Source organism: Procambarus clarkii, chromosome 36, assembly GCF_040958095.1.
Source record: "Procambarus clarkii isolate CNS0578487 chromosome 36, FALCON_Pclarkii_2.0, whole genome shotgun sequence".
NCBI lineage: Eukaryota > Metazoa > Arthropoda > Malacostraca > Decapoda > Cambaridae > Procambarus > Procambarus clarkii.
The window spans coordinates 43,574,616-43,602,529 of NC_091185.1; the positions used below are offsets into that span (position 1 = coordinate 43,574,616).

The following is a 27,914-nucleotide window of genomic DNA, read 5'->3' on the forward strand; positions in this document are numbered from 1 at the left end:
GGTTGTCTGACATCATTATTCCCAGATCCTTTACATGCTGCTTTCCTACTATGGGCACATTTGATTGTGTTTTGTACTCTGAATTTTGTTTAAGGTCTTAATTTTTACCTCAACCCTAATATCAGGATATGAATGTATAGTGTAGGGTGTGTGATCACCTACTTGTAATCACCTAGTTGTGCCTGTGGGGGTTGAGCTTAGGCTCTTTGGTCCCGCCTCTCAACTGTCAGTCAACTGATGTACAGGTTCCTGTACATCAGTTGATTGATATATCAGATATATTACATCTTTAAGTGAAATGTTGTGTATGGTGTATGGATGTAAGGTAGGTGGATGTAAGTGTAAGGTAGGTGGGTATAAGTGTAGGGTAGGTTGTCTAAGTGTAAGGTAGTGTAAGTGTAGTTTAGTGTAATTTAAGGGCCTGGAATTTATCACTGCTAAACTTAGTATTTTCTGCTGCCCGATTGAAAGCTTTATTATTATCACCTTGTAGTTTTGCAATGTCTTCAACATAAGTAGTTTTCACGCTTATATTTGTGTCAAATTACAACACAAATTATACTAAGCTGTGAGTTGTGTATTTGTCTGAATGGGATATGATAATATGGAAAAGCAATGGAGCAAGGACTGTGCCCTTAGGCTCAGAGCTTTTCACTGTTCTTGGGATCGATTTTATTTAGTTGACTGTTACTCAGCGTCCGGATTGTCAAACAACTGAATATCCATCGGCCAGCGTTACCTGTTATTCCAACTGAGCTCATTTTGTGGGTGGGAGACTGACCCTTGACCTTGGGGAGAGGCTAGACACGGGTCGGCTCCCGAGCGATGTGAAAGTTAAGGTAAGTGTAGGGTAGGGTATGTGTAGGGTAAGTTAAGTGTTGGGTTGGGTAAGGGTAGGGTAGGGTAGGGTATGTGTAGGGTTGGGTTAAGGTAGGGTAGGGTAAGCGAAGGGTATGGTAAGGGTAGGGTAGGGTAAGGGTAGAGTAGGGTAGGGTAAGTGTAGGGTAAGGTAAGTGTAGGGTTTGGCAAGAGTAGGGTAGGATAAGGGAAGGGTAGGGTAAGGGTAGGGTAGGGTGAGTGTAGAGAAGGATAAGGGTAGGGTTTGGTAAGTGTAGGGTAGGGTAAGGTAAGTGTAGGGTTTGGTAAGTGTAGTGTAGGGTAAGGGTAGGTGTAGGGTAGGGTAAGTGTAGGGTAGAGTATGGGTAGGGTAGGGAAGGTGTAGGGTAGGGTAAATATAGAGTAGGGAAAGGGAAGGGTTGGGTAACTGTAGAGTTGGATAAATGTTTAGTTGGGAAAGTGTTGAGTTAGGAAAGTGTAGGATAAGGTAAGTATTGGGTTAGGGAAGAGGAAGGTTGAGTAGGTGTAATGTTGGGTAAGTGTAGGGTAGCGGGTGTAAGTGTAGGGTAGTGGGTGTAAGTGTAGGGTAGCGGGTGTAAGTGTAGGGTAGCTGGTGTAAGTGTAGGATAGCGGGTGTAAGTGTAGGGTAGCGGGTGTAAGTGTAGAGTAGCGGATGTAAGTGTAGGGTAGCGGGTGTAAGTGTAGGGTAGCTGGTGTAAGTGTAGGGTAGCTGGTGTAAGTGTAGGGTAGCGGGTGTAAGTGTAGGGTAGCGGGTGTAAGTATAGGGTAGCAGGTGTAAGTGAAGGGTAGCGGGTGTAAGTGTAAGGTAGCGGTTGTAAGTGTAGGGTAGCAGGTGTAAGTGAAGGGTAGTGGGTGTAAGTGTAGGGTAGCAGGTGTAAGTGAAGGGTAGCGGGTGTAAGTGTAAGGTAGCGGTTGTAAGTGTAGGGTAGCAGGTGTAAGTGAAGGGTAGTGGGTGTAAGTGTAGGGTAGCAGGTGTAAGTGAAGGGTAGCGGGTGTAAGTGTAAGGTAGCGGTTGTAAGTGTAGGGTAGCAGGTGTAAGTGAAGGGTAGTGGGTGTAAGTGTAGGGTAGCAGGTGTAAGTGAAGGGTAGTGGGTGTAAGTGTAGGGTAGCAGGTGTAAGTGAAGGGTAGTGGGTGTAAGTGTAGGGTAGCGGGTGTAAGTGTAGGGTAGCTGGTGTAAGTGTAGGATAGCGGGTGTAAGTGTAGGGTAGCGGGTGTAAGTGTAGAGTAGCGGATGTAAGTGTAGGGTAGCGGGTGTAAGTGTAGGGTAGCTGGTGTAAGTGTAGGGTAGCTGGTGTAAGTGTAGGGTAGCGGGTGTAAGTGTAGGGTAGCGGGTGTAAGTATAGGGTAGCAGGTGTAAGTGAAGGGTAGCGGGTGTAAGTGTAAGGTAGCGGTTGTAAGTGTAGGGTAGCAGGTGTAAGTGAAGGGTAGTGGGTGTAAGTGTAGGGTAGCAGGTGTAAGTGAAGGGTAGCGGGTGTAAGTGTAAGGTAGCGGTTGTAAGTGTAGGGTAGCAGGTGTAAGTGAAGGGTAGTGGGTGTAAGTGTAGGGTAGCAGGTGTAAGTGAAGGGTAGCGGGTGTAAGTGTAAGGTAGCGGTTGTAAGTGTAGGGTAGCAGGTGTAAGTGAAGGGTAGTGGGTGTAAGTGTAGGGTAGCAGGTGTAAGTGAAGGGTAGTGGGTGTAAGTGTAGGGTAGCAGGTGTAAGTGAAGGGTAGTGGGTGTAAGTGTAGGGTAGCTGTGTAAGTAAAAAAAATTTTTTTATTATTATTATTTTTCTACCACAGACGTGGCCACACATTTACAATGCTAACTAGCATATATACATTTTCTTCTGTCCTCCATGGACAGGGTTAGAGAAATGTTAAACATAGAGTTCAAGGGTTTATTGAACACTCAACCACAGAAGGTGATTCGGTGCTTTTAAAATGCTAAGCTAACCTACATACGTAAATACATAGATACACAGATCTACGTATGCCCTACATAAAGTGTTTGATGTGTCTTTTACATAGTTTCATTAATGTACATTCACAAAGGTGAAATGTAATTCTGATCAGCTTCCATATATACTTTATACCCATACATATACATACACACACATATATACATACATATATACACACACATGCATTCACATACAGCTGTCTCATTTACTCTGACAGGGTGAGATAGCTGATAAAGAAACTAGTGTGCAATTAAGCACTTAATCACTGAAGGTGATGAAGGGGCTTTTACAAGCTCAGGTTATATAGTTACATCATATATATACATTGAATAAATGATATATTACATGGTCAATCTTGGATACAAGTCCAATATATCATCATGTGTTCCAGTACTCATATAGTAATTACAGAGTTCAGCATACTTTAGCCCAGGAGGGCGAAAGTCAGTCATATGGGACATTCTACAATATAATGTTCAAGAGAGTGCATGTTTTCTCTTCCACAAAGTTGACACATTGTGTACTCGACATTTGGGTTTTGAGAAAGCTGCCAGATACGTCTATATCCCAGGCGTATTCTGGCCACTATAACATCACATTGCCGGGTTCTTGTTCTATTAGTCCCATATGTGAATGTCTCCTCACGATATCTATCATAATATTTAATGCTACAACTTTCAGGTGTTTGTGAATTTGTTAGGTCGATGAGATTTTCATTAGACATTTGTTTAAGTATTCTCTTTGTCACTGCTAATGAAACACCCATATCAATTTCTACCACTGGTTTTCTGCAGGTTGTCTTAGCAAGCATATCAACAGTGTCATGCCTTGAGATGCCAACATGTGATGGTATCCATAGGAATTTAATCTCAAATCTGTTTTCTTTAGCAGCTAAAACATTCTTTCGAATATCACTGACTATTTTCTGGGTGTCACTACTATGTGCATTCAGTGCCAGGAGTGCACTCTGCGAGTCACAGTATATAAGTCAACTGCCTTTGTCTTTTAAAAATTCAGTGGCAAGGTATATGCCTGCAAGTTCGGTTTGAGTTGTACTTGCCCAGTCATTGACACGCTTCATTGCTGTATGTACGAGAGAAGATTGTTCAAATATGTTATATGCACATCCGGTACATCGTCCACCTTCTTCTACAGAGCCGTCGGTATAGCACTGATACACATCGTTACCCATACTCTGAGTACTTTCAGTGATGCTTTTCAGTGTTAACTGTTTTAATAATGTAGTGTGCACACTATCTTTCTTGGGCGCATTTACAAAATCAACTGATAGATCCCAGTTATCCCATGGAGTAATTGGCTGATTAATCATTAGTTGAGTTGGGTACATATTTAATGTTTTGAAAGTTTTTTGAAATTTTGAAATTGAAAAGTTTATTTTTAAATTTTGAAAAAATATTTTGATATTTTATTTTAATAAGTGAAGAGTAGCAGGTGTAAGTGAAGGGTAGCGGGTGTAAGTGTAGGGTAGCGTGTGTAAGTGTAGGGTAGCTGTGTAAGTGTAGGGTAGCGGGTGTAAGTGTAGGGTAGTGGGTGTAAGTGTAGGGTAGCGGGTGTAAGTGAAGGGTAGCGGGTGTAAGTGTAGGGTAGCGGGTGTAAGTGAAGGGGTAGCGGGTGTAAGTGAAGGGTAGCGGGTGTAAGTGAAGGGTAGCGGGTGTAAGTGTGGGGTAGCTGTGTAAGTGAAGATGTAGGGTAGCTGTGTAAGTGAAGGGTAGCGGGTGTAAGTGTAGGGTAGTGGGTGTAAGTGTTGGGTAGCGGGTGTAAGTGAAGGGTAGCGGGTGTAAGTGAAGGGTAGCGGGTGTAAGTGAAGGGTAGCGGGTGTAAGTGAAGGGTAGCGGGTGTAAGTGTAGGGTAGCGGGTGTAAGTGTAGGGTAGCGGGTGTAAGTGTAGGGTTGCTGTGTAAGTGTAGGGTAGCAGGTGTAAGTGTAGGGTAGCGGGTGTAAGTGTTGGGTAGCGGGTGTAAGTGAAGGGTAGCGGGTGTAAGTGAAGGGTAGCGGGTGTAAGTGTAGGGTAGCGGGTGTAAGTGTAGGGTAGCAGGTGTAAGTGTAGGGTAGCGGGTGTAAGTGAAGGGTAGCGGGTGTAAGTGAAGGGTTGCGGGTGTAAGTGTAGGGTAGCGGGTGTAAGTGTTGGGTAGCGGGTGTAAGTGTAGGGTAGCTGTGAAAGTGAAGGGTAGCGGGTGTAAGTGAAGGGTAGCGGGTGTAAGTGTAGGGTAGCTGTGTAAGTGAAGGGTAGCGGGTGTAAGTGAAGGGTAGCGGGTGTAAGTGTAGGGTAGCTGTGTAAGTGAAGGGTAGCGGGTATAAGTGAAGGGTAGCGGGTGTAAGTGTTGGGTAGCGGGTGTAAGTGTAGGGTAGCTGTGTAAGTGAAGGGTAGCAGGTGTAAGTGTTGGGTAGCGGGTGTAAGTGTAGGGTTGCTGTGTAAGTGTAGGGTAGCTGTGTAAGTGAAGGGTAGCGGGTGTAAGTGAAGGGTAGCGGGTGTAAGTGTAGGGTTGCTGTGTAAGTGTAGGGTAGCAGGTGTAATTGAGGGGTAGCGGGTGTAAGTGTAGGGTAGCAGGTGTAAGTGTAGGGTAGCAGGTGTAAGTGTTGGGTAGCGGGTGTAAGTGTAGGGTAGCGGGTGTAAGTATAGGGTAGCAGGTGTAAGTGAAGGGTAGCGGGTGTAAGTGTAAGGTAGCGGTTGTAAGTGTAGGGTAGCAGGTGTAAGTGAAGGGTAGTGGGTGTAAGTGTAGGGTAGCAGGTGTAAGTGAAGGGTAGCGGGTGTAAGTGTAAGGTAGCGGTTGTAAGTGTAGGGTAGCAGGTGTAAGTGAAGGGTAGTGGGTGTAAGTGTAGGGTAGCAGGTGTAAGTGAAGGGTAGCGGGTGTAAGTGTAAGGTAGCGGTTGTAAGTGTAGGGTAGCAGGTGTAAGTGAAGGGTAGTGGGTGTAAGTGTAGGGTAGCAGGTGTAAGTGAAGGGTAGTGGGTGTAAGTGTAGGGTAGCAGGTGTAAGTGAAGGGTAGTGGGTGTAAGTGTAGGGTAGCTGTGTAAGTAAAAAAATTTTTTTTATTATTATTATTTTTCTACCACAGACGTGGCCACACATTTACAATGCTAACTAGCATATATACATTTTCTTCTGTCCTCCATGGACAGGGTTAGAGAAATGTTAAACATAGAGTTCAAGGGTTTATTGAACACTCAACCACAGAAGGTGATTCGGTGCTTTTAAAATGCTAAGCTAACCTACATACGTAAATACATAGATACACAGATCTACGTATGCCCTACATAAAGTGTTTGATGTGTCTTTTACATAGTTTCATTAATGTACATTCACAAAGGTGAAATGTAATTCTGATCAGCTTCCATATATACTTTATACCCATACATATACATACACACACATATATACATACATATATACACACACATGCATTCACATACAGCTGTCTCATTTACTCTGACAGGGTGAGATAGCTGATAAAGAAACTAGTGTGCAATTAAGCACTTAATCACTGAAGGTGATGAAGGGGCTTTTACAAGCTCAGGTTATATAGTTACATCATATATATACATTGAATAAATGATATATTACATGGTCAATCTTGGATACAAGTCCAATATATCATCATGTGTTCCAGTACTCATATAGTAATTACAGAGTTCAGCATACTTTAGCCCAGGAGGGCGAAAGTCAGTCATATGGGACATTCTACAATATAATGTTCAAGAGAGTGCATGTTTTCTCTTCCACAAAGTTGACACATTGTGTACTCGACATTTGGGTTTTGAGAAAGCTGCCAGATACGTCTATATCCCAGGCGTATTCTGGCCACTATAACATCACATTGCCGGGTTCTTGTTCTATTAGTCCCATATGTGAATGTCTCCTCACGATATCTATCATAATATTTAATGCTACAACTTTCAGGTGTTTGTGAATTTGTTAGGTCGATGAGATTTTCATTAGACATTTGTTTAAGTATTCTCTTTGTCACTGCTAATGAAACACCCATATCAATTTCTACCACTGGTTTTCTGCAGGTTGTCTTAGCAAGCATATCAACAGTGTCATGCCTTGAGATGCCAACATGTGATGGTATCCATAGGAATTTAATCTCAAATCTGTTTTCTTTAGCAGCTAAAACATTCTTTCGAATATCACTGACTATTTTCTGGGTGTCACTACTATGTGCATTCAGTGCCAGGAGTGCACTCTGCGAGTCACAGTATATAAGTCAACTGCCTTTGTCTTTTAAAAATTCAGTGGCAAGGTATATGCCTGCAAGTTCGGTTTGAGTTGTACTTGCCCAGTCATTGACACGCTTCATTGCTGTATGTACGAGAGAAGATTGTTCAAATATGTTATATGCACATCCGGTACATCGTCCACCTTCTTCTACAGAGCCGTCGGTATAGCACTGATACACATCGTTACCCATACTCTGAGTACTTTCAGTGATGCTTTTCAGTGTTAACTGTTTTAATAATGTAGTGTGCACACTATCTTTCTTGGGCGCATTTACAAAATCAACTGATAGATCCCAGTTATCCCATGGAGTAATTGGCTGATTAATCATTAGTTGAGTTGGGTACATATTTAATGTTTTGAAAGTTTTTTGAAATTTTGAAATTGAAAAGTTTATTTTTAAATTTTGAAAAAATATTTTGATATTTTATTTTAATAAGTGAAGAGTAGCAGGTGTAAGTGAAGGGTAGCGGGTGTAAGTGTAGGGTAGCGTGTGTAAGTGTAGGGTAGCTGTGTAAGTGTAGGGTAGCGGGTGTAAGTGTAGGGTAGTGGGTGTAAGTGTAGGGTAGCGGGTGTAAGTGAAGGGTAGCGGGTGTAAGTGTAGGGTAGCGGGTGTAAGTGAAGGGGTAGCGGGTGTAAGTGAAGGGTAGCGGGTGTAAGTGAAGGGTAGCGGGTGTAAGTGTGGGGTAGCTGTGTAAGTGAAGATGTAGGGTAGCTGTGTAAGTGAAGGGTAGCGGGTGTAAGTGTAGGGTAGTGGGTGTAAGTGTTGGGTAGCGGGTGTAAGTGAAGGGTAGCGGGTGTAAGTGAAGGGTAGCGGGTGTAAGTGAAGGGTAGCGGGTGTAAGTGAAGGGTAGCGGGTGTAAGTGTAGGGTAGCGGGTGTAAGTGTAGGGTAGCGGGTGTAAGTGTAGGGTTGCTGTGTAAGTGTAGGGTAGCAGGTGTAAGTGTAGGGTAGCGGGTGTAAGTGTTGGGTAGCGGGTGTAAGTGAAGGGTAGCGGGTGTAAGTGAAGGGTAGCGGGTGTAAGTGTAGGGTAGCGGGTGTAAGTGTAGGGTAGCAGGTGTAAGTGTAGGGTAGCGGGTGTAAGTGAAGGGTAGCGGGTGTAAGTGAAGGGTTGCGGGTGTAAGTGTAGGGTAGCGGGTGTAAGTGTTGGGTAGCGGGTGTAAGTGTAGGGTAGCTGTGAAAGTGAAGGGTAGCGGGTGTAAGTGAAGGGTAGCGGGTGTAAGTGTAGGGTAGCTGTGTAAGTGAAGGGTAGCGGGTGTAAGTGAAGGGTAGCGGGTGTAAGTGTAGGGTAGCTGTGTAAGTGAAGGGTAGCGGGTATAAGTGAAGGGTAGCGGGTGTAAGTGTTGGGTAGCGGGTGTAAGTGTAGGGTAGCTGTGTAAGTGAAGGGTAGCAGGTGTAAGTGTTGGGTAGCGGGTGTAAGTGTAGGGTTGCTGTGTAAGTGTAGGGTAGCTGTGTAAGTGAAGGGTAGCGGGTGTAAGTGAAGGGTAGCGGGTGTAAGTGTAGGGTTGCTGTGTAAGTGTAGGGTAGCAGGTGTAATTGAGGGGTAGCGGGTGTAAGTGTAGGGTAGCAGGTGTAAGTGTAGGGTAGCAGGTGTAAGTGTTGGGTAGCGGGTGTAAGTGTTGGGTAGCGGGTGTAAGTGTAGGGTAGCGGGTGTAAGTGTAGGGTTGCTGTGTAAGTGTAGGGTAGCAGGTGTAATTGAGGGGTAGCGGGTGTAAGTGTAGGGTAGCAGGTGTTAGTGTAGGGTAGCAGGTGTAAGTGTTGGGTAGCGGGTGTAAGTGTAGGGTAGCGGGTGTAAGTGAAGGGTAGCGGGTGTAAGTGTAGGGTTGCTGTGAAAGTGTAGGGTAGCAGGTGTAATTGAGGGGTAGCGGGTGTAAGTGTAGGGTAGCTGTGTAAGTGTAGGGTAGCAGGTGTAATTGAGGGGTAGCGGGTGTAAGTGTAGGGTAGCGGGTGTAAGTGTAGGGTAGCGGGTGTAAGTGTAGGGTAGCGGGTGTAAGTGTAGGGTTGCTGTGTAAGTGAAGGGTAGCGGGTGTAAGTGTTGGGTAGCGGGTGTAAGTGTAGGGTTGCTGTGTAAGTGAAGGGTAGCGGGTGTAAGTGTAGGGTAGCGGGTGTAAGTGTAGGGTTGCTGTGTAAGTGAAGGGTAGCGGGTGTAAGTGTTGGGTAGCGGGTGTAAGTGTAGGGTTGCTGTGTAAGTGAAGGGTAGCGGGTGTAAGTGTAGGGTAGCGGGTGTAAGTGTAGGGTTGCTGTGTAAGTGAAGGGTAGCGGGTGTAAGTGTAGGGTAGCGGGTGTATGTGTAGGGTTGCTGTGTAAGTGAAGGGTAGCGGGTGTAAGTGTAGGGTAGCGGGTGTAAGTGTAGGGTTGCTGTGTAAGTGAAGGGTAGCGGGTGTAAGTGTTGGGTAGCGGGTGTAAGTGTAGGGTTGCTGTGTAAGTGTAGGGTGGCGGGTGTAATTGAGGGGTAGCGGGTGTAAGTGTAGGGTAGCGGGTGTAAGTGTAGAGCAACGGGTGTAAGTGTAGGGTTGCTGTGTAAGTGAAGGGTAGCAGGTGTAAGTGTAGGGTTGCTGTGTAAGTGAAGGGTAGCAGGTGTAAGTGTTGGGTAGCGGGTGTAAGTGTTGGGTAGCTGGTGTAAGTGTAGGGTTGCTGTGTAAGTGAAGGGTAGCGGGTGTAATTGAGGGGGTAGCGGGTGTAAGTGTAGGGCAACGGGTGTAAGTGTATACGGTAACATATATGAGTGTATGTTAAAAGTTCCCCGGGACGAATGAGATGCACTTAATTAGTTGATGAGCAAAAGGCTTCCACAAAACATTATACACCTGGCAAACATCAACATAATTTGTCGTCGTTCGACTAATATATATAAATATTATATTATATTTATATAATTCTTACATAAGTTAGCTAGTGACGCCGCGGCTCCTATATGATTGTATCTCCCAGTACACAATACTCTCCCCCCTCCTATATGACTGTGTCTCCCAGTACACAATACTCTTCCCCCTCCTATATGACTGTGTCTCCCAGTACACAATACTCCTCCACCTCCTATATGACTGTGTCTCCCAGTACACAATACTCTTTTCGTTACTGTTACTTGTTGAATTGGAACTGTTTCAGCTGATATTTTCCTAAGTTTATCACCTTCAAAAGCGAGAGAAATATGAGCAGGTGTGTAGGGAATGCCTCAGTTGTGTAGGGTGTGCCACTGGTGTGTAACGAATTCCTCAGGTATGTAGGGAATGCCACAGGTGTGTAAAGAATGCCACAGGTGTTTAAGGAGTGCCATATTTGTGTAGAAAGTGCCACAGGTGTGAAGAGATTGCCACAGATGTGTAGGGAGTGCCACAGGTGTGTAAGGAGTGCCACAGGTGTGTAAGGAGTGCCATAAGTGTGTAGAAAGTGCCACATGTGTGTGGAGAGTGCCACATACGTGTAGGGAGTGACACAGGTGTAAGGAGTGCCACCGGTGTGTTGGGAGGGAAACAGGTGTGCATGGAGAGCCACTATAGAGCCACAAGGACTGACCAGTATTATAGTCCCTCTGAGGACCAGTACTGAGGGACTGACCGGCCCCTCTCCCACCACCAGTACTGTGTTTACTGTGAGTGTCGGTCCCTCTCCCACCACCAGTACTGTGTTTACTGTGAGTGTCGGTCCCTCTCCCACCACCAGTACTGTGTTTACTGTGAGTGTCGGTCCCTCTCCCACCACCAGTACTGTGTTTACTGTGAGTGTCGGCCCCTCTCCCTCCACCAGTACTGTGTTTACTGTGAGTGTCGGTCCCTCTCCCTCCACCAGTACTGTGTTTACTGTGAGTGTCGGTCCCTCTCCCTCCACCAGTACCGTGTTTACTGTGGGTGTCGGCCCCTCTCCCACAAATACTGTGTTTACTGTGAGTGTCGGTCCCTCTCCCTCCACCAGTACTCATGCATCCTTAACCCTCCCACATTCCCTTCCCATCACAACTTTCCCTTCCACCACAGAGAGTCAGCCTGTGAGACTACACAGCGTGGGACGGAAGGAGGGATTGACTGGGCACTACACGCTGACCCGTGTGGAGGAGGAGAGTGTTGAAGTGTGGTGCTGGGCGCAGAACACTGTCGGTGCTCAGACCGCCCCCTGCAAGTTTACCGTCTACACCCAGGGTGAGTTTACCGTCTACACCCAGGGTGAGTTTACCGTCTACACCCAGGGTGAGTTTACCGTCTACACCCAGGGTGAGTATACCGTCTACACCCAGGGTGAGTTTACCGTCTACACCCAGGGTAAGTTTACCGTCTACACCCAGGGTGAGTTTACCGTCTACACCCAGGGTAAGTTTACCGTCTACACCCAGGGTGAGTTTACCGTCTACACCCAGGGTAAGTTTACCGTCTACACCCAGGGTAAGTTTACCGTCTACACCCAGGGTAAGTTTACCGTCTACACCCAGGGTGAGTTTACCGTCTACACCCAGGGTAAGTTTACCGTCTACACCCAGGGTAAGTTTACCGTCTACACCCAGGGTAAGTTTACCGTCTACACCCAGGGTGAGTTTACCGTCTACACCCAGGGTAAGTTTACCGTCTACACCCAGGGTGAGTATACCGTCTACACCCAGGGTGAGTATACCGTCTACACCCAGGGTGAGTTTACCGTCTACACCCAGGGTGAGTTTACCGTCTACACCCAGGGTGAGTATACCGTCTACACCCAGGGTAAGTTTACCGTCTACACCCAGGGTGAGTTTACCGTCTACACCCAGGGTAAGTTTACCGTCTACACCCAGGGTGAGTATACCGTCTACACCCAGGGTGAGTATACCGTCTACACCCAGGGTGAGTTTACCGTCTACACCCAGGGTGAGTTTACCGTCTACACCCAGGGTAAGTTTCCCCTCTACCGCGATCATCGACATATAGGACTCGACTCCTTCAGACACGTCTTTCACGTATATTAGAAATAGAACTGGTCCCAGCACATATCCTTGAGGTACTCCACTCTTTACGGTTCGCCAGTCTGACTTCTCGCCCCCTGACTGTTACTCTGTAGTTCCTTCCTGTCAAGTAATTCTTTTCCCAAGCTAGGGCTTTTCGGTTTTCTCCCGCCTGCCTCTCAAGTTTGAATAGCAGTCTCCTGTGAGATATTGTGTCAAATTGGTTTTTGGCAGTCCAGAAATATGCAGTTAGACCAACCTTCCCTGTCCTGCCTTATTTTTGTTATTTTATCATAGAATTCCAGAATGTTTGTTTGGCATGAATTCCTTTTCTCTGAAACTATGTTAGTGTTTGTTTACATATATAAGGTTTTCTAGTTGTGTAACCAGTCTTAACCTGATTATTCTTTCAAGTACTTAACAGGGGATGCTTGTCAGTGATACTGGTCTATAGTTAAGTACCTCTTTCCAATCTCCTTTCTTGACAATTGGTACCACATTTGCCTTCTTCTAGCAACCTGGCAACTCTCCCTTTGTAAGCGACTCATTATAGATCCTTGCCAGAGGCACGCTGAGGGCCTGCGTACCTCTTTTATTATCCAGGGTGATACATTGTCTGGTCCAGTGCTTTAGTTTCATCAAGTGTTGTCAGCTGTTTCATGACCTCCTCTGCTGTCACTTCTATATCTGTTAGTCTCTCATCTTGGGTCATCTCCTCTTCTAACAATGGGAACTGCTCAGGCTCGGTTGTGAACACTCCATGGAAACTGGCATTCAGTACCTCGTAGATTTCCTTGTCACTTTCTGTATATGCCCCCCACTGTTTTCCTTTGTCTTGTCAATTGGTCGTTCACCGACGTTTTCCTGCTTAAATGACTATGAAGTAATTTAAGTTATTTTTTCACTTTCATTACAATATCGTTTTCATAATTCCTTTCCGATTCTCTCCTTATATTATTGTAATCATTCCTAGCTCTGTTGCAGTTAATCATATTGTCATCTGTACTTTCTCCTCGCCCTTCTGCTCCTCATTTATGCTTCCTGGCACTGTCTATTAAATTAAACCATAGGATTAAATACTCCCTTCAACTTTTTTCCTTTAGTGTTGGTATGAAACTCTCTTCGGCCTCCTGGCATTTCCACTTGACTAGGTCCATCATAAACTTGATCTGTATTTCCTCTATGTCTTTGTTCCTCTTCTCATTGCACTTGTCCCAGATATTCTCTTATTCTTCTGTAATCCCCTTTCCTATAGTCTGCTCTCTTTATCCAGACATCTTGTCCCGTGGTCACATTTTTAAGCTCGATCATGTAGTCAATGACTATGACAATTATCACTGGCTCCTAGTGGTACTTAATGTTCAATACTCGTAATTTTTGTGCATTCTGGGGGAAAATGAGGTCTAATAGGCTTGGTGTATCCCCTCCTCTTCTCTTTTTGCCTTACTGTACAAGTTGTGTTAATAAATTCCAATATAACTTCCATTAATTTTGCTCCCCACGTTTCTTCCCCACCATGGGGGATTTCATGATTTCCAATCGATCTCTCCGAGATCTAGGTCCCCCATGATCAGCAGTTTCGCTCTCAATCTGTGAGCTGTTGTTGCAATCCCTCTGCAGTTCATTTATACATGTCTTGTTGTTGTCATCATATTCTTGTCTGGGCCTTCTACTGTTTGGTGAGGGATTGTAGATTATCAAGAACACAATCCTCTTCCAATCACTTGTCAGATCAAGTATCGAGCTTGTGTGTGCATTGGTCCACTTCCAATGGAGTGAAAAATTTTTGTATCACAACATCGACATGGGCTCAGGGATGCCAGATCATGTCTCACAGGATTGATTGAATTCTTCGACCAGATAACAAAAATCAGGCAAGAAAGAGATGGGTGGGCATACTGCATATTTTTTGAGTGCCAGAAAGCCTTTGACACAGTACCTCATAAGACTAGTTCACAAACAGGAGATGTAGGTAAGGATGACAGGGAAGGTACTCCACAGGATAAGGGAGTACCTAAGCAACAGAAGACAGCGAGTCACTGTGAGGGGGTGAGGTCTCGGTGGGGCGTGACGTCACCAGTGGAGTAATTCAGGGTTCAGTCCTTGGACCTATACTGCTCCTGATATATGTAAATGATCTCCGAGAGGGAATAGACTCGTTCCTCTTAATGTTTGCTGATGATGCAAAGATTATGAGGAGGGTTAAGACAGAGGAAGATAGAAGGAGGCTACAAGATGACCTAGATAAACTGAATGAATGGTCCAACAAATGGCTACTAAAGTTCAACCCAAGTAATTGCAAGATAATGAAACTAGGGGGAGGAAGAATTAGGCAAGCCACTGGATACCAAATAGAAGATGAAGTCCTTCACGAAACGGACAGAGAGAAAGATCTAGGAGTTGATATCACACCAAACCTGTCTCCTGAAGCCCACGTCAAAAGAATAACATCGGCGGCGTATGCGAGGCTGAATAACATCAGAACTGAATTCATAAACATGTGCAAGGAATCGTTAAGAACCTTGTACATCACTGTTACGGCCACTATGGGTCGCAACCGGGTTCTTTCATGGTAAAACCAAAATGATAGTATCCGACCCCAAGTCGGTAGTACGCTTTCGAGAAAGTGGCTACGTAGTGCAAAAAAAGTAGGAGGGGATGAATAAAACACTGTTATTTAGGCCAATGTATTAAATATCTTTCCACCACCGTTAAGTATATATACGTACACTGTCACCATAAATAATACATAAACAGATTGGCTATTACTACACCTATGTACAATCCTTTCGCTCAAGATATCAAACGTGCTCACGTGCAAAGTTCATCAATCCCCAGTATCTCTTCACTGTCCAGTAGCGTATCCAACCTTACTGGGAAGAACACCGGCGAGTTCACCTATACGTGGGCCAGCCCCACTGACAGTGTCATGAGGTGCCTGTACCCCAACAACCGCTCTCCAGCTACTCGCTGGCAGAGTACCTCAGCCACACCCTGAGCGGGGTCACAAACCAATACAGGGGTAGCGATCCCCTGGCAGCAGTCTCTAGCGACTAGCTAGCTAGCTAGCCCTGTCGTCAGTCTCTCCCCTAAGCCAGTCCCAAAGGTACCCCGATCCTTTTCAACACTTTAGCACTTGCAGCTACCACACTGCTTCATCGGCGGCGGCTTACTTGATCGTTTCCAGGACCCTGCAGGGAGACTCTGGACTGACCAAAATGAACTGCCTAGTACCGCTGTCCCCAGACGTCACTTCTGTGGACACAAAAACGTCATCATTGACCTAGCCGGTACTGGCGAAACTAGGAAATACCACTAACCCACTGGGGAGTTGACATTGTGCTCTGTAGCACACACTAGGTGGCGCTGGTCTTGATGCCTCACCTCATCAGAGGTCACTCACAACGACCCCTCTGGCTGACCAAGGCAGGAATCTTTAACCATTTACAGGTTATAGATAGCCACCTCCAGATGGCATTGTCCATATTACGTACGATTCCCGGGCAGTTTGGGTACGGATTCGTAGATGGCACTGGAACTGCCACTCTACCCCTGACAAGAGCGACGAGTCCGTAACAATCACGTATGTAAAGCATACGACCCAGCATGGAGCCCGTACCTTGTCAAGCACAAGAGGAAGCTGGAAAAAAGTTCAGTGGTATGCTACTAGGCTAGTCCCAGAACTAAGAGGCATGAGTTAGAAAGGCTGAGGGAACTGCACCTCACGTCGCCGGAAGACAGAAGAGCCCGGGGAGACATGATCACCATATACAAAATTCTCAGGGGAATCGACAAGGTGGACACGTATGTATTATTTAACACGGGTGGTACACGCACAAGGGGACACAGGTGGAAGCAGAGTACCCAAAATGAGCCACAGAGATATTCGAAAGAACTTTTTCAGTGTCAGAGTAGTTAGTAAATGGAATGCACTAGGAAGTGATTGGTGGAGTCTGACTCCATACACAGTTTCAAATGTAAATATGATAGAGTTCGAGAGGTTCAGGAATCTGTACACCAGTAGATTGACGGTCGAGAGGCGGGACCAAAGAGCCAGAGCTCAACCCTCGCAAGCACAATTAGGAGAGTACACACACACACACACACACACACACACACACACACACACACACACACACACACACTGAATCATTCAGGAATCTTGTACACCACATATGTAAGACCAATCCTGGAATATGCGGCATCAACATGGAGCCCGTACCTTGTCAAGCACAAGACGAAGCTGGAAAAAGTACAAAGGTATGCTGCTAGACTAGTCCCAGAACTAAGAGGCATGAGTTACAAGGAAAGGCTGCGAAAAATGCTCCTTACGACACTGGAAGACAGAAGAGTAAAGGGGGACATGATCACAACCTACAAAATCTTCAGGGAAATCGACCGGTAAACAAGGATATAAATTCGTCTATTCAACACTGGCGGGACGCGATCAAAGGGACACAGGTGGAAACTGGGTACCCATATGAGCCACAGGGACGTTAAAAGGAACTTTTTCAGTGTTAGAGTAGTTAACGGATGGAATGCATTAGGCAGTGATGCGGTGGAGGCTGACTCCATACACAGTTTTAAATGTAGATATGATAGAGCCCAGTAGGCTCAGGAACCTGTACACCAATTTTTTGACAGTTGAGTGGCGGGACCAAAGAGCCAAAGCTCAACCCCTACAAGCGCAAATAGGTGAGTACAAATAGGTGAGTACACACATACACACACACACACACACACACACACACACACACACACACACACACACACAAAGGTTTTCATGCTTGGAATGTACAACAAGGACAGAGACTGAATGATAAGGGTGGTATTCATGAGCGAAATCACGAAAGAGGAACTGTTAGCAAGGAAGAGCCGTCTAGCAAATGTACAGAAGTCCTAAAAAGTATTCCTGCAGAGAGATATGACAAGGGAAGAGAGAAAGTAGGCAGCAGACGCGAGGAAGGAGCGCAGGGAGAGAGAGAGGAATCAGAGAACCACATCCCCGAACCTTACAATCCCAGAGGGGAGTGTGGAACCCTCCTCAAACGGTGCAACAGCCACAGGAAGTGGGGTACCACCCGCACATTCTACCCAACAGACACCCTACCTGCCCCATCCCCTGTCAGCTCCCCACTAAGTAACCACCTAGAGAACCCTCCCCCACCTACCCCACTCTGCCAACTCACCCCCCCCTCCTCCCACTCTCCCCTCTCCCCAGGACCTCCCTTCTCCCCCATCCCCCAAGCCTTCCCTTCTCCCACATGCCCTCCCGTCTCTCCCACCCCCAAGCCCTCCGTTCTCACCCGTCCCCTAAGCCCACCACTCTCCCCCACCCCACCTAAGTCTTTCCCTCTCCACCACTTCCCTAAACCCTCCCCTCTTCCTCACCCACCTCAGCCTTCCTTTTCCCCCCAAGCCCTCTCCCCCCTTTTCTCCCCCCATCCCCCAAAGCCTCTCCTCCCCCCATGCTCCCCCAACCCTCCCCCTCTCACTCTCCCCCACAACCCTCCCCCTCGCACTCTCCCCCCTTACCCTCCCCCTCTCACCCATGCCCCCAACCCTCTCCTTCTCACCCCACCCCCTATCCTCCCCTTCTCCCCCATCCCTGAAGCCCTCCCTCCTCCACCAGTCTCCCCGTACCAGATCCTCCCAGCTTCCACTCACCCCAGATTCCACAGGTCCCCCCTAGAGGAGAAGCAGAAGAGAGTCAGTTTCAGGGTGATGTACTCGAACATAGATGGGATCACAAGCAAGACAAGTGAACTAAGGGAATGAGCACAAGAAGTGAACCCAGATGTAATCGGACTCACTGAAACAAAACTCCCTGGAATCATACCGAATGCCATGTTTCCTCAGGAGTACACAGTAATAAGTAAAAAGAGAGAAGGTAGGGGAGGAGGCAGAGTGGCCCTACTCCTGAGAAAAGAATGGAATTTTAAGGAGATGGCTATCCCGGGCTGTGAGGGGTTCAGAGACTACATAGCAGGCACCATGACAATGGGAGGACCAAGAAAAGTAGTAGCAATAATATACAACCCTCCACCAAATGACAGAAGACCCAGTCAAGAGTATGAAAACAACAACATGGCAGTTAACACTATAATTGAGAGGGCAGCCTCTGCTGCCTGTAGAAATAGATCCCACCTGCTCATCATGGGGGACTTCAATCATGGAAGGATTGACTGGGAGAACAAGGAACCGCATGGAGGCGAGGATATGTGGAGAGCCAAACTATTGGATGTGGTGACTAGAAACTTTTTAACCCAGCATGTCAGAGAACCCACAAGGATGAGAGGAAATGACGAACCAGCCAGACTCGACCAAGTCCTTACTCTGAACGACTCCGACATAAGAGAAATCGTTTTTGAGAACCCAGTAGGAATGAGCGACCACAGTGTAGTGGTGTTTGAGTACCTGATTGAAGAAGGGTTATTGAACTCAAGGAGGGATACCGAAACCAAAAGGTTAGCATACCGAAAGGGAAACTATGAGGAGATAAGAAAATTCCTAACAGATATATCATGGGAAACAGAGCTCAGGGGAATGACGGCCCAAGATATGATGGACTACATCACGCAGAAGTGCAAGGACGCAGCAAACAAGTTTGTCCCAGTCCAAAAGGAAAACAGAGAAATGAAGATGAGAAACCCATGGTTTAATCAGAGATGTAGGCTAGCTAAGCAGCATAGTAAAAGGGCATGGAGAAACTATAGGAATAACAGGACACTGGAGAGCAGAGAAAGATACCAGAATGCCAGGAATGAATTGGTCAGGATGAGAAGAGAGGCAGAAAGACAATTCGAAAGTGACATCACAAGCAAGGCAAAGACTCAGCCTAAATTGCTGCATAGCCACAACAGTAAAGGAACAGGTTATGAAATTAAGGATAGGGGCTGAAGGATTTACTACAAACGACAAGGAAGTGTGTGAGGAACTGAATAAGAAATTCCAGGAGGTCTTCACTGTAGAGCAAGGAGAAATTCCAGAGATAAGAGAGGGAATAGCTAACCAGGAACCACTGGAAGAGTTTGAGATTACCAGCGGGGAAGTAAGGAAGTGTTTACTAGAGATGGATGTCACAAAGGCTATAGGCCCAGATGGAATCTCCCCTTGGATACTAAAGGAAGGAGCAGAAGAACTGTGCCTACTACTCTCCATAGTTTATATCAAATCACTGGCAACAGGGGAACTGCCAGAAATTTGGAAAGCAGCTAACGTAGTCCCGATATACAAGAAAGGGGATAGACAGGAGGCACTGAACTACAGGCCAGTGTCCCTAACCTGCATACCATGCAAGCTGATGGAGAAGATTGTGCGAAGAAAGCTAGTGGAGCATCTGGAGCGAAAGAACTTTGTAACTCAGCATCAGCATGGGTTCAGGGATGGCAGGTGCTGCCTCACAGGGTTACTTGAATTCTATGACCAGGCAACAAAAATAAGGCAAGAAAGCGAAGGGGGGGCAGACTGCATATTTTTGGATTGTCAGAAAGCCTTTAATACAGTACCACACAAGAGGAACCAGTGAAAAAGCTGGAGATGCAGGCTGTAGTGAAAGGAAAGGTACTCCATTGGATAAAGGAGTACCTAAGCAACAGGAGACAACGAGTCAGTGTGAGGGGTGAGGTCTCAGATTGGCGAGACGTTACGAGTGGAGTCCCGCAGGGGTCAGTCCTTGGACCTACACTGTTTCTGATATATGTAAATGATCTCCCAGAGGGTATAGAATCGTTTCTCTCAATGTTTGCCGATGATGCAAAAATTATGAGGAGGATTGAAACAGGATGATAGTAGGAGGTTACAAGATGACCTAGACAGACTGAGTGAATGGTCCAACAAATGGCTGTTGAAGTTCAACCCGAGTAAATGCAAAGTAATGAAACTAGGCAGTGGAAACAGGAGGCAAGACATAGGATAAAGAATAGGGGATTAATAACTTAATGAAATGGACAGAGAGAAAGATCTAAGAGTTAATATCATACCTACCTGTCTCCTGAAGCCCACATAAAAAGAATAACGTCTGCGGCATATGCGAGGCTGGCTAACATCAGAACAGCGTTCTGGAACCTGTGTAAGGAATCATTCAGAATCTAGTACACAACATATGTAAGACCAATCCTGGAGTATGCGGCCCCAGCATGGAGCCCGTACCTTGTCAAGCACAAGACGAAGCTGGAAAAAGTCCAAAGGTATGCCACTAGACTAGTCCCAGAACTAAGAGGCATGAGTTACGAGGAAAGGCTGCGGGAAATGCACTTTACGACACTGGAAGACAGAGGAGTAAGGGGAGACATGATCACAACCTACAAAATCCTCAGGGAAATCGATGATAAACAATGATAAACTATTCAACACTGGTGGGATGCGAACAAGGGGACACAAGTGGAAACTGAGTACCCACTTGAGCCACAGGGGCATTATAACTAACTTTTTCAGTGTCAAAGTAGTGTGACGGTAACGCGTTGGTGTTCGGCTGTTTCAAAAGCTAGGGGTATGGCCTCGTCACATAAAGAAACAAAAAAGAAAAAAGCTGGAACTTTCGTCTGTGGTAAGGTAATGGGAAGACACACAAAACACAAGTAAATTTAACAATGAAATTTTAATTACGTTAGAAAAGCAAAACATGAATAAAATTGGACATAAAAATTGTAACAGATAAATCAATCAAACAAAATAATAAGAATAATCACTGGCAAATGAAAAGTTACGTTAATACAAGTGAATAATAGCAAAGTAAATTATATTAGTGCAGGAATATTGGCTTCAAGCTGCCACCTCCCTTAGTACACGTACGCCAAGGCTTAGTCTACCAATGAGACATGTTAACTTGTGTGGAGCACGATATATTCTGCCTTCTCTAGGTCGCGGTGGCTCAGACATCAGCTCGTGTGGCGGGTGGTGGGAGCAGGTGCGACGGGCACCAGCCAATCAGCGATACGCAGGCGATGGACAAGCAGTTTGCCAGTTTGAGTGGCGGAGGTGGAGCAGGTGTCCCGGTGCTGGATACGTTTGCTCTCTGGGCAAAACTTGGTGTTGTACTTCTTGGATTTATCTTCTATTTTAGTTGTTACTGGGACGTAGTTTGGAGGGAAGAGCAGGCTCAATCTCTCTTGATAGAGATTATCGTCACAACTCTCCCCCGAAGCCTGCGGTTCTGGAAGAAGTACGTCGTTATGTGGTGGAGTAATAGGTGGAGTCGCTTCTACTTCATAAACTCTGGAGAGGGCATTGGCTATGATGTTGTCAGAACCCTTGATATAGCGGATCTCCAGGTTGAAATCTTGTAAATACAAAGCCCATCGTAGAAGACGCTGGTTAGTGAATTGGGCTTGATGTAGGAAGCAGAGAGGGTTGTGGTCTGAGAAGATGGTGGTAGACCTGGCACCTTGTAGGTACGGAGCGAAGTGCTGGAGATTCAGGATGATGGATAGTAGCTCCTTTTCAATAGTGCTGTAGTTCCTCTGGTGTGGTTTCAATTTGTAGCTGTAGTAGCTGACAGGTAGAACCTCCTCGCCTCGTTGCTGCATCAGGACACCACCAACGCCGGTACCACTGGCGTCGACATGAAGGGCGAAAGGCTTGGTGATATCTGGCGAGGCGAGAATGGGATTAGAACAGAGGAGGAATTTGAGTTGTTCGAAAGCAACGGTTTGCTGCATGGTCCACTTATACCGTTGCTTGGGACTGGTTAATAGAATTAGAGGTGTGGCGACTGTACTGAAATTTCTCACAAACCTACGGTAGTAGGAGGCAAGACCAAGGAAGCGCAGGGGCTGCTTCCTGGTGGTAGGCTGTGGATAATGTTGGATGGCTTGAGTGTGTGAGTTTAACGGAGCTAGGCTGCCGCTCCCAATAACTTGACCCAGATAACGCACTTTACCTTTCGCGAAGGTGAACTTGCCCAGGTTGATGGTGAGGCCGGCTGTCAGGAGCTTGGCGAACAGATGTCGCAGCTGGAGCAGATGTTCACTCCAGGTGTTGGATGCTACGACGATATCATCCAAGTAGGCGTACGTGTTATCCAAGCCCTGGATGACACGGTTGACAGCTCTCTGAAAGGTGGCCGGGGCATTACATAGTCCGAAAGGAAGGCGTTCATATCTGAAAAGTCCAAAAGGAGTGATAAAGGCAGATATTTCTTTAGCTCGCTCCGTTAAACACACTTGATAATACCCCTTCAGCAAATCCACTTGGGACAAGTACTGGGCATTACCAATGGCGTCTAGAATGTCATCTATCCTTGGCAAGGGGTATGCATCCTTGACAGTCACGTTATTTAGCTTACGATAGTCAGTACATAGCCTCACCTTACCTTGGGGTTTTGGCACCAAGATACAGGGTGAGGCCCAGGGGGACTCACAAGGTGTAGCCAGTCCATGATCCAAGAGGTACTGCACCTCAGCGCGCATGACTTCCTTCTTGCTAGGGCTGATTCGGTAGAAGGGTTGACGAATCGGCCGGGTGTCGGGGAGCAGTTGGATGTCGTGCTGGGTAACATTACACTCTTGGGGGTCATCTCGGAACAAGTCCTGATGTTCTCTGAAGATCTTGACGAGAGGTGCACTATGATTATCCTGAAAGTAGTTGGGAAGATCATTAAGGATTTCTGAATTAGAAAGCGCTGACTCCTTGTCAGTGCTTTCGGGAGGAGAAGCAGGGAAGGTCTCACTGTGGATGTATGGTTCTGTAAAAGCAGAGTAGTTTATCATGACAGTGGGAGGAGTACCATTACATAGCTTCAGGAGGTTGACGTGGCACAGCTGGGTCTTCTGCTGCCTATCTGGAGTCTCTAGAACGTAGTTATGGTTGTTTCTGCACTCCTTGATGCGGTAGGGTCCTGAAAACCTGTTTTGTAAAGGAGAACCTGGGATAGGGAAGTACGCTAGCACGAAGTCTCCCGGCTTAAATTTTCTTACTTCCCTGGTCTGGTCGTAATGAGTCTTACTTACAAAACCAAAAAAATGGTTTTGAAGAAACTGGGGCACATTCTGATGCTCACTGAAGGTGGCATCTCGTAGAGAGTCTTTGAAAGCCTTGAGGGGAGAACGGCACTTACGGCCGTAGAGCATCTCATAAGGAGATACTCCTAGGGACTCATTGGGAAGTCTTCTATAAATGTGCATAATCAGATCAATTTGCTTATCCCAATCCTTAGAGGTTTCACTACAAAACTTTTTCAGGAATGCTTTGATAGTCTGATGACTACGCTCAAGAGAACCCTGTGAAGCAGGATGATAGGGGCTGGACAATACCTGTTTGATGTTGAACTCCTCTAGTGTCCTTTTGAAGAGATAACTGGTGAAGTTGGTACCACAGTCGCTCTGAATCTCCCTTGGAAATCCATACTGGGTGAAGATCTTCAATAAGTGCTTCACAACCGTAGCAGCCGTAATGTTCTTCACTGGAACTGCTATGGGAAATCTGGTGGTAGGACACAGGATGGTTAAGATATAGGCGTTACCTGAACTAGTCCGAGGTAAAGGACCAACACAGTCTATAATAAGTCCGTGGAAAGGTTCCGCAGGCACCTGTATGGGAATCAGTGGCGCTCTGGGAATAGAGATGTTCGGTTTACCTGCCATCTGACATGTATGACACTGTTTTACGTACTGTTTGACGCTATTTACCATACCTGGCCAGTAGTCGTCTTGACGGATTCCATGGTAAGTCTTGTTGAATCCGTAGTGGGAGAGTGCTCCGTGGGCCAGATGTAGAATAGTGGGCCGCAGGCTGGCAGGAATCACAAGTTGTTCGATGTTGGCCCAATCGTCCTCCTCCTTCAGTTTACTGGGTCTATATCTGCAGTAGAGCAAGTCGTTCTCTAGGAAGAACCCAGGAATACTGTCGGGTTGAGTCTCAGCCTGGAAAAATAATGGTGTTAAGGTAAGATCTTCCCTCTGTAACTTACGGAACTCCAACTTGGTCAGATTCGGGGGTAGTTTCTGAGGGTCTTGAGGGACAGCGGTAGCAGTAGAGTCAGCTGGCTGTGGTTGTGCTGCTTGTGCACGGGTGGTCACTAGAACCGGAGGAGAAACTTCATCACTCTCTTGAATCTTTGCTAGAACATATTTGAATATAGGGTTATCTGGCACAGAGGTACACACCTGGGGTTTGTCCGTGACGATCAGGTTGGTCGGTTGCAGGTCTTCTGCCAAGTCGTTGCCTAGGAGAAGTTGCACTCCAGGCATGGGAAAAGGCTTTTCCCTGACGGCGACTTGGACTTCTCCGTTCACGAAGGGACAATCCAGGTGGACTCTGGCGAGAGGATAAGGAGTGGTAGCAGTGAGGTCAGTGATGAAGACAGTTTCTCCGGTGTAGGCGATGTTGGGCACAGCATTCTTCAAGATGATCGATTGAAGAGCCGCTGTGTCCCTCAAGATCTGCAATTTGAAACGTCCCTCCGGATTTGAACCGTTGGCAGAGACAGTTCCAGTATACAGGTGGTTACTGAAAAGAGAAAGATCATTAACATGAACACCAACATTCATCACAGGCTTACCGGACTTAGGAGGAGTTGGTTTGGGTTTTTGCGTGTCAGTGGTTCCTTTGTATTGAGACTTACCACACTTATCTATGGTATGTCCATAGAGTCTACAATACTTGCAGTACAATTGCGAGCCAGCTTGATCGGTACTCACTTTCTCGTAACTGTACCACGACTTTTTACTGGAGGATGGTTCGGGTGTCAGCCGGTGGATGAGGCTGTAAGTGTCAGCCGACTTAGCACACTTCAGGTAGTCGGTTTCTTCTTTATCTGCTAAATATAGACGGACAGGAGGCGGCACACGCCTCAAGAATTCTTCAACTAGCATCAGGTTGACGAGTTCTGTAAAAGTAGGGACATGTGCTGCTTCCAGCCATTTCATAAAATATCTCCGTTTTGTGTTAGCAAACTCGAGAAAGGTAGTGGTACTTGCCTTCAGGTGGTCACGGAATTTCCTTCGATAACTTTCTGTGGAGAGAAGGTAGGCGTCCAACACTGCTTGTTTCAGAGTCTGGAAGCCATTTTCAGACGCCAAAGTACTGAGTGTGACTGCAGCTCTACCTGTAAGATGTACTCTGAGAAGTGTGGCCCACTGGTCGGCAGGCCAACTGAGTTGATTAGCAAGGGTTTCAAAGGTGGTAAAAAACACGTCAACTTCTTCTTCTACAAATGATGGCATTAACTTACTTGCATGTGATATATTAAAACTGATGGGAAGATTGGCAGTAGCTTGCTGGCGTTGAGCGAGGTGTGAAGTTTCCAGCACGAATTCTCGTTGACGACACTCTATAGCCAGAGTCGCTTGTTGCTTGTCATGTTCGTGTTGCATCTCCAACTCGCGTCGTTTTGTTTCAAGCTGTACTCGTTCCCGCTCACGGAGCATTGCAACCTCACGTTCCTGGAGGGCGAGTTCACGTTCCTTGAGGGCGATTTCTCGTTCTTGTTCTTCCTTCCTCAAGGCAGCCTCACGTTCTTGTTCTTCCTTTCGTATGGCAGCTACTTCTCTTTGCTGCTCGAGGGCTTCCTTTTGCTGCTCACGTTCAATCTTGGCCAGCTCTTGTTTGAGTTTCATCGTTGCCAAATCAGTTTTATCTGCAATATAGTAAGTTTCATGAGTTTCAGAGTCTATCTTACCTTGGTCTAAGAAATGATCCAGCAACAGGTTGTGTATGTCATTTTTGTTGGCTTGGTAGGGAACTTCTAGTTGATACTGATGTGCAAGAGTTTGTAATTCAGTCCTCTTGGCAGGACTTAAAGTCCCTATTTCACCTGCTGGATCTGCACGGAAAGCTTGGAGACGAAACATTATTGAAATTAGCAAATAAATGTACAACGAATATACCGTTGTGATATAATGAATGTCAGAAACAGGACAACGTGGCAACTGGTACCAATCCTGTGGAATCTTTAACAATTAAAGTTAAGTACAAGATGTTAAATGATTAATTTAAATCAAGGTCGCAGGAAATCTTGTACCCGGTACTCATGTAACAGGATAAGGGCAAGAAAATCCTACTAAACAAGTGAAACTGAGTTTCTAAAACAAATGAAACAGTTAATTGCCTCAAAAGTAAAATTGGTAGTCCAAGGATGTAGGCATACCTTGCTGAGTCTCTATAGGACATAAGCAAGTTTTTCCCACTGAAATTAATATGATACTTACAGAATTAGCGAACTTTTGTGCTCTGAAAAAGAAAGCTAATTCCCTACCAATGTAGGTATCATCATCTCTGACTGACGTGTAGGGGTGCGAGGTGTCAACTGGTGACGAGAACTGCTGCTGAGGTCCCAATTCAGCAACTAAAGTTCGTGCTAGAGGAACTATGGCCCTCTTTATCCTCCTACAGTCAGATTGCAGAAGATTAGGTGCACTTGACCCGGGGGCAGACCACAGTACCAGGGTACCAATATGATGATCTGTCTAAAATATGAGAAATATCCAAGGGACAAAAGATGGTAAACACGAGTAATAACACGGAGGGAGAGATGACAAATTAAGAGTATGACTGAGGCCTACAGTCACCACGTAATCCAAAGTTGTCTCACCTTCACTATATGCTACTCTCGGAATGCACAATACACACAGCACCATATAAAAATGAAATTGAATATGAAAAATAGTAAAAGCTACGTTAGCAAAGCCAAATACGCTTACCATAAATTACTACTTGGCACAAGTACCTGAGTGAAGCTCCCAGACAGGCCCCCACTTTTATGTGACGGTAACGCGTTGGTGTTCGGCTGTTTCAAAAGCTAGGGGTATGGCCTCGTCACATAAAGAAACAAAAAAGAAAAAGCTGGAACTTTCGTCTGTGGTAAGGTAATGGGAAGACACACAAAACACAAGTAAATTTAACAATGAAGTTTTAATTACATTAGAAAAGAAAAACATGAATAAAATTGGACATAAAAATTGTAACAGATAAATCAATCAAACAAAATAATAAGAATAATCACTGGCAAATTAAAAGTTACTTTAATACAAGTGAATAATAGCAAAGTAAATTATATTAATGCAGGAATATTGGCTTCAAGCTGCCACCTCCCTTAGTACACGTAAGCCAAGGCTTAGTCTACCAATGAGACGTGTTAACTTGTGTGGAGCACGATATATTCTGCCTTTTCTAGGTCGCGGTGGCTCAGACATCAGCTCGTGTGGCGGGTGGTGGGAGCAGGTGCGACGGGCACCAGCTAATCAGCGATAGGCAGGCGATGGACAAGCAGTTTGCCGGTTTGAGTGGCGGAGGTGGAGCAGGTGTCCCGGTGCTGGATATGTTTGCTCTCTGGCCAAAACTTGGTGTTGTACTTGTTGGATATATCTTCTATTTTAGTTGTTACTGGGACGTAGTTTGGAGGGAAGAGCAGGCTCAATCTCTCTTGATAGAGATTATCGTCACAGTAGTTAACGGATGAAATGTATTAGGCAGTAATGTGGAGGAGGCTGACTCCATACACAGTTTTAAATGTAGATATGATAGAGCCCAGTAGGCTCAGGAATCTGTACACCAGTTGATTGACGGTTGAGAGGCGGGACTAAAGATTCAAAGCTCAACCCCCAGAAGCACAATTAGGTGAGTACACACACACAAGCACATGCAAATAATGGTTTTATACGCTCTATCACTTTCCAATATTCCTTACCAAGTCGTAATATAGTATTTATACAGAACAGATTTCAAAAGCCGTAAAATTTGAATATTCCATGAATAGTTCAACTGTGAGGGAAGTGGTAAGGCTGGTGAAGACGAAGCTTCTCGCCACTATCTCCTGCTTGATGCTTAAATGTCTTGTCTTGTTTAACCCTCTTCTGAATCTCAGAGCTTTCAATAGTATTAGAGATAACGAGGTGTTAGAGATAACTAAGTGTTAGAGATAACGAGGTGTTAGAGATAACGAGGTGTTAGGGATAACGAGGTGGTAGAGATAGCGAGGTGTTAGAGATAATGAGGTGTTAGAGATAGCAAAGTGTTAGAGAAATAGAGGTGTTAGGGATA

At 45.9% G+C, this 27,914-nt stretch overlaps 1 protein-coding gene across 1 annotated transcript in view; it reads left to right on the forward strand.

The window, feature by feature from the left end:
• Positions 1 to 27,914, forward strand: part of LOC138371800 (muscle M-line assembly protein unc-89-like) — a 193,017-nt gene that overhangs the window by 115,830 nt on the left and 49,273 nt on the right. The window contains exon 4 of the mRNA XM_069336825.1: positions 11,005 to 11,166. Coding sequence (XP_069192926.1) covers positions 11,005 to 11,166 — 162 coding nt within the window. The remainder of the gene's footprint in view (positions 1 to 11,004; positions 11,167 to 27,914) is intronic.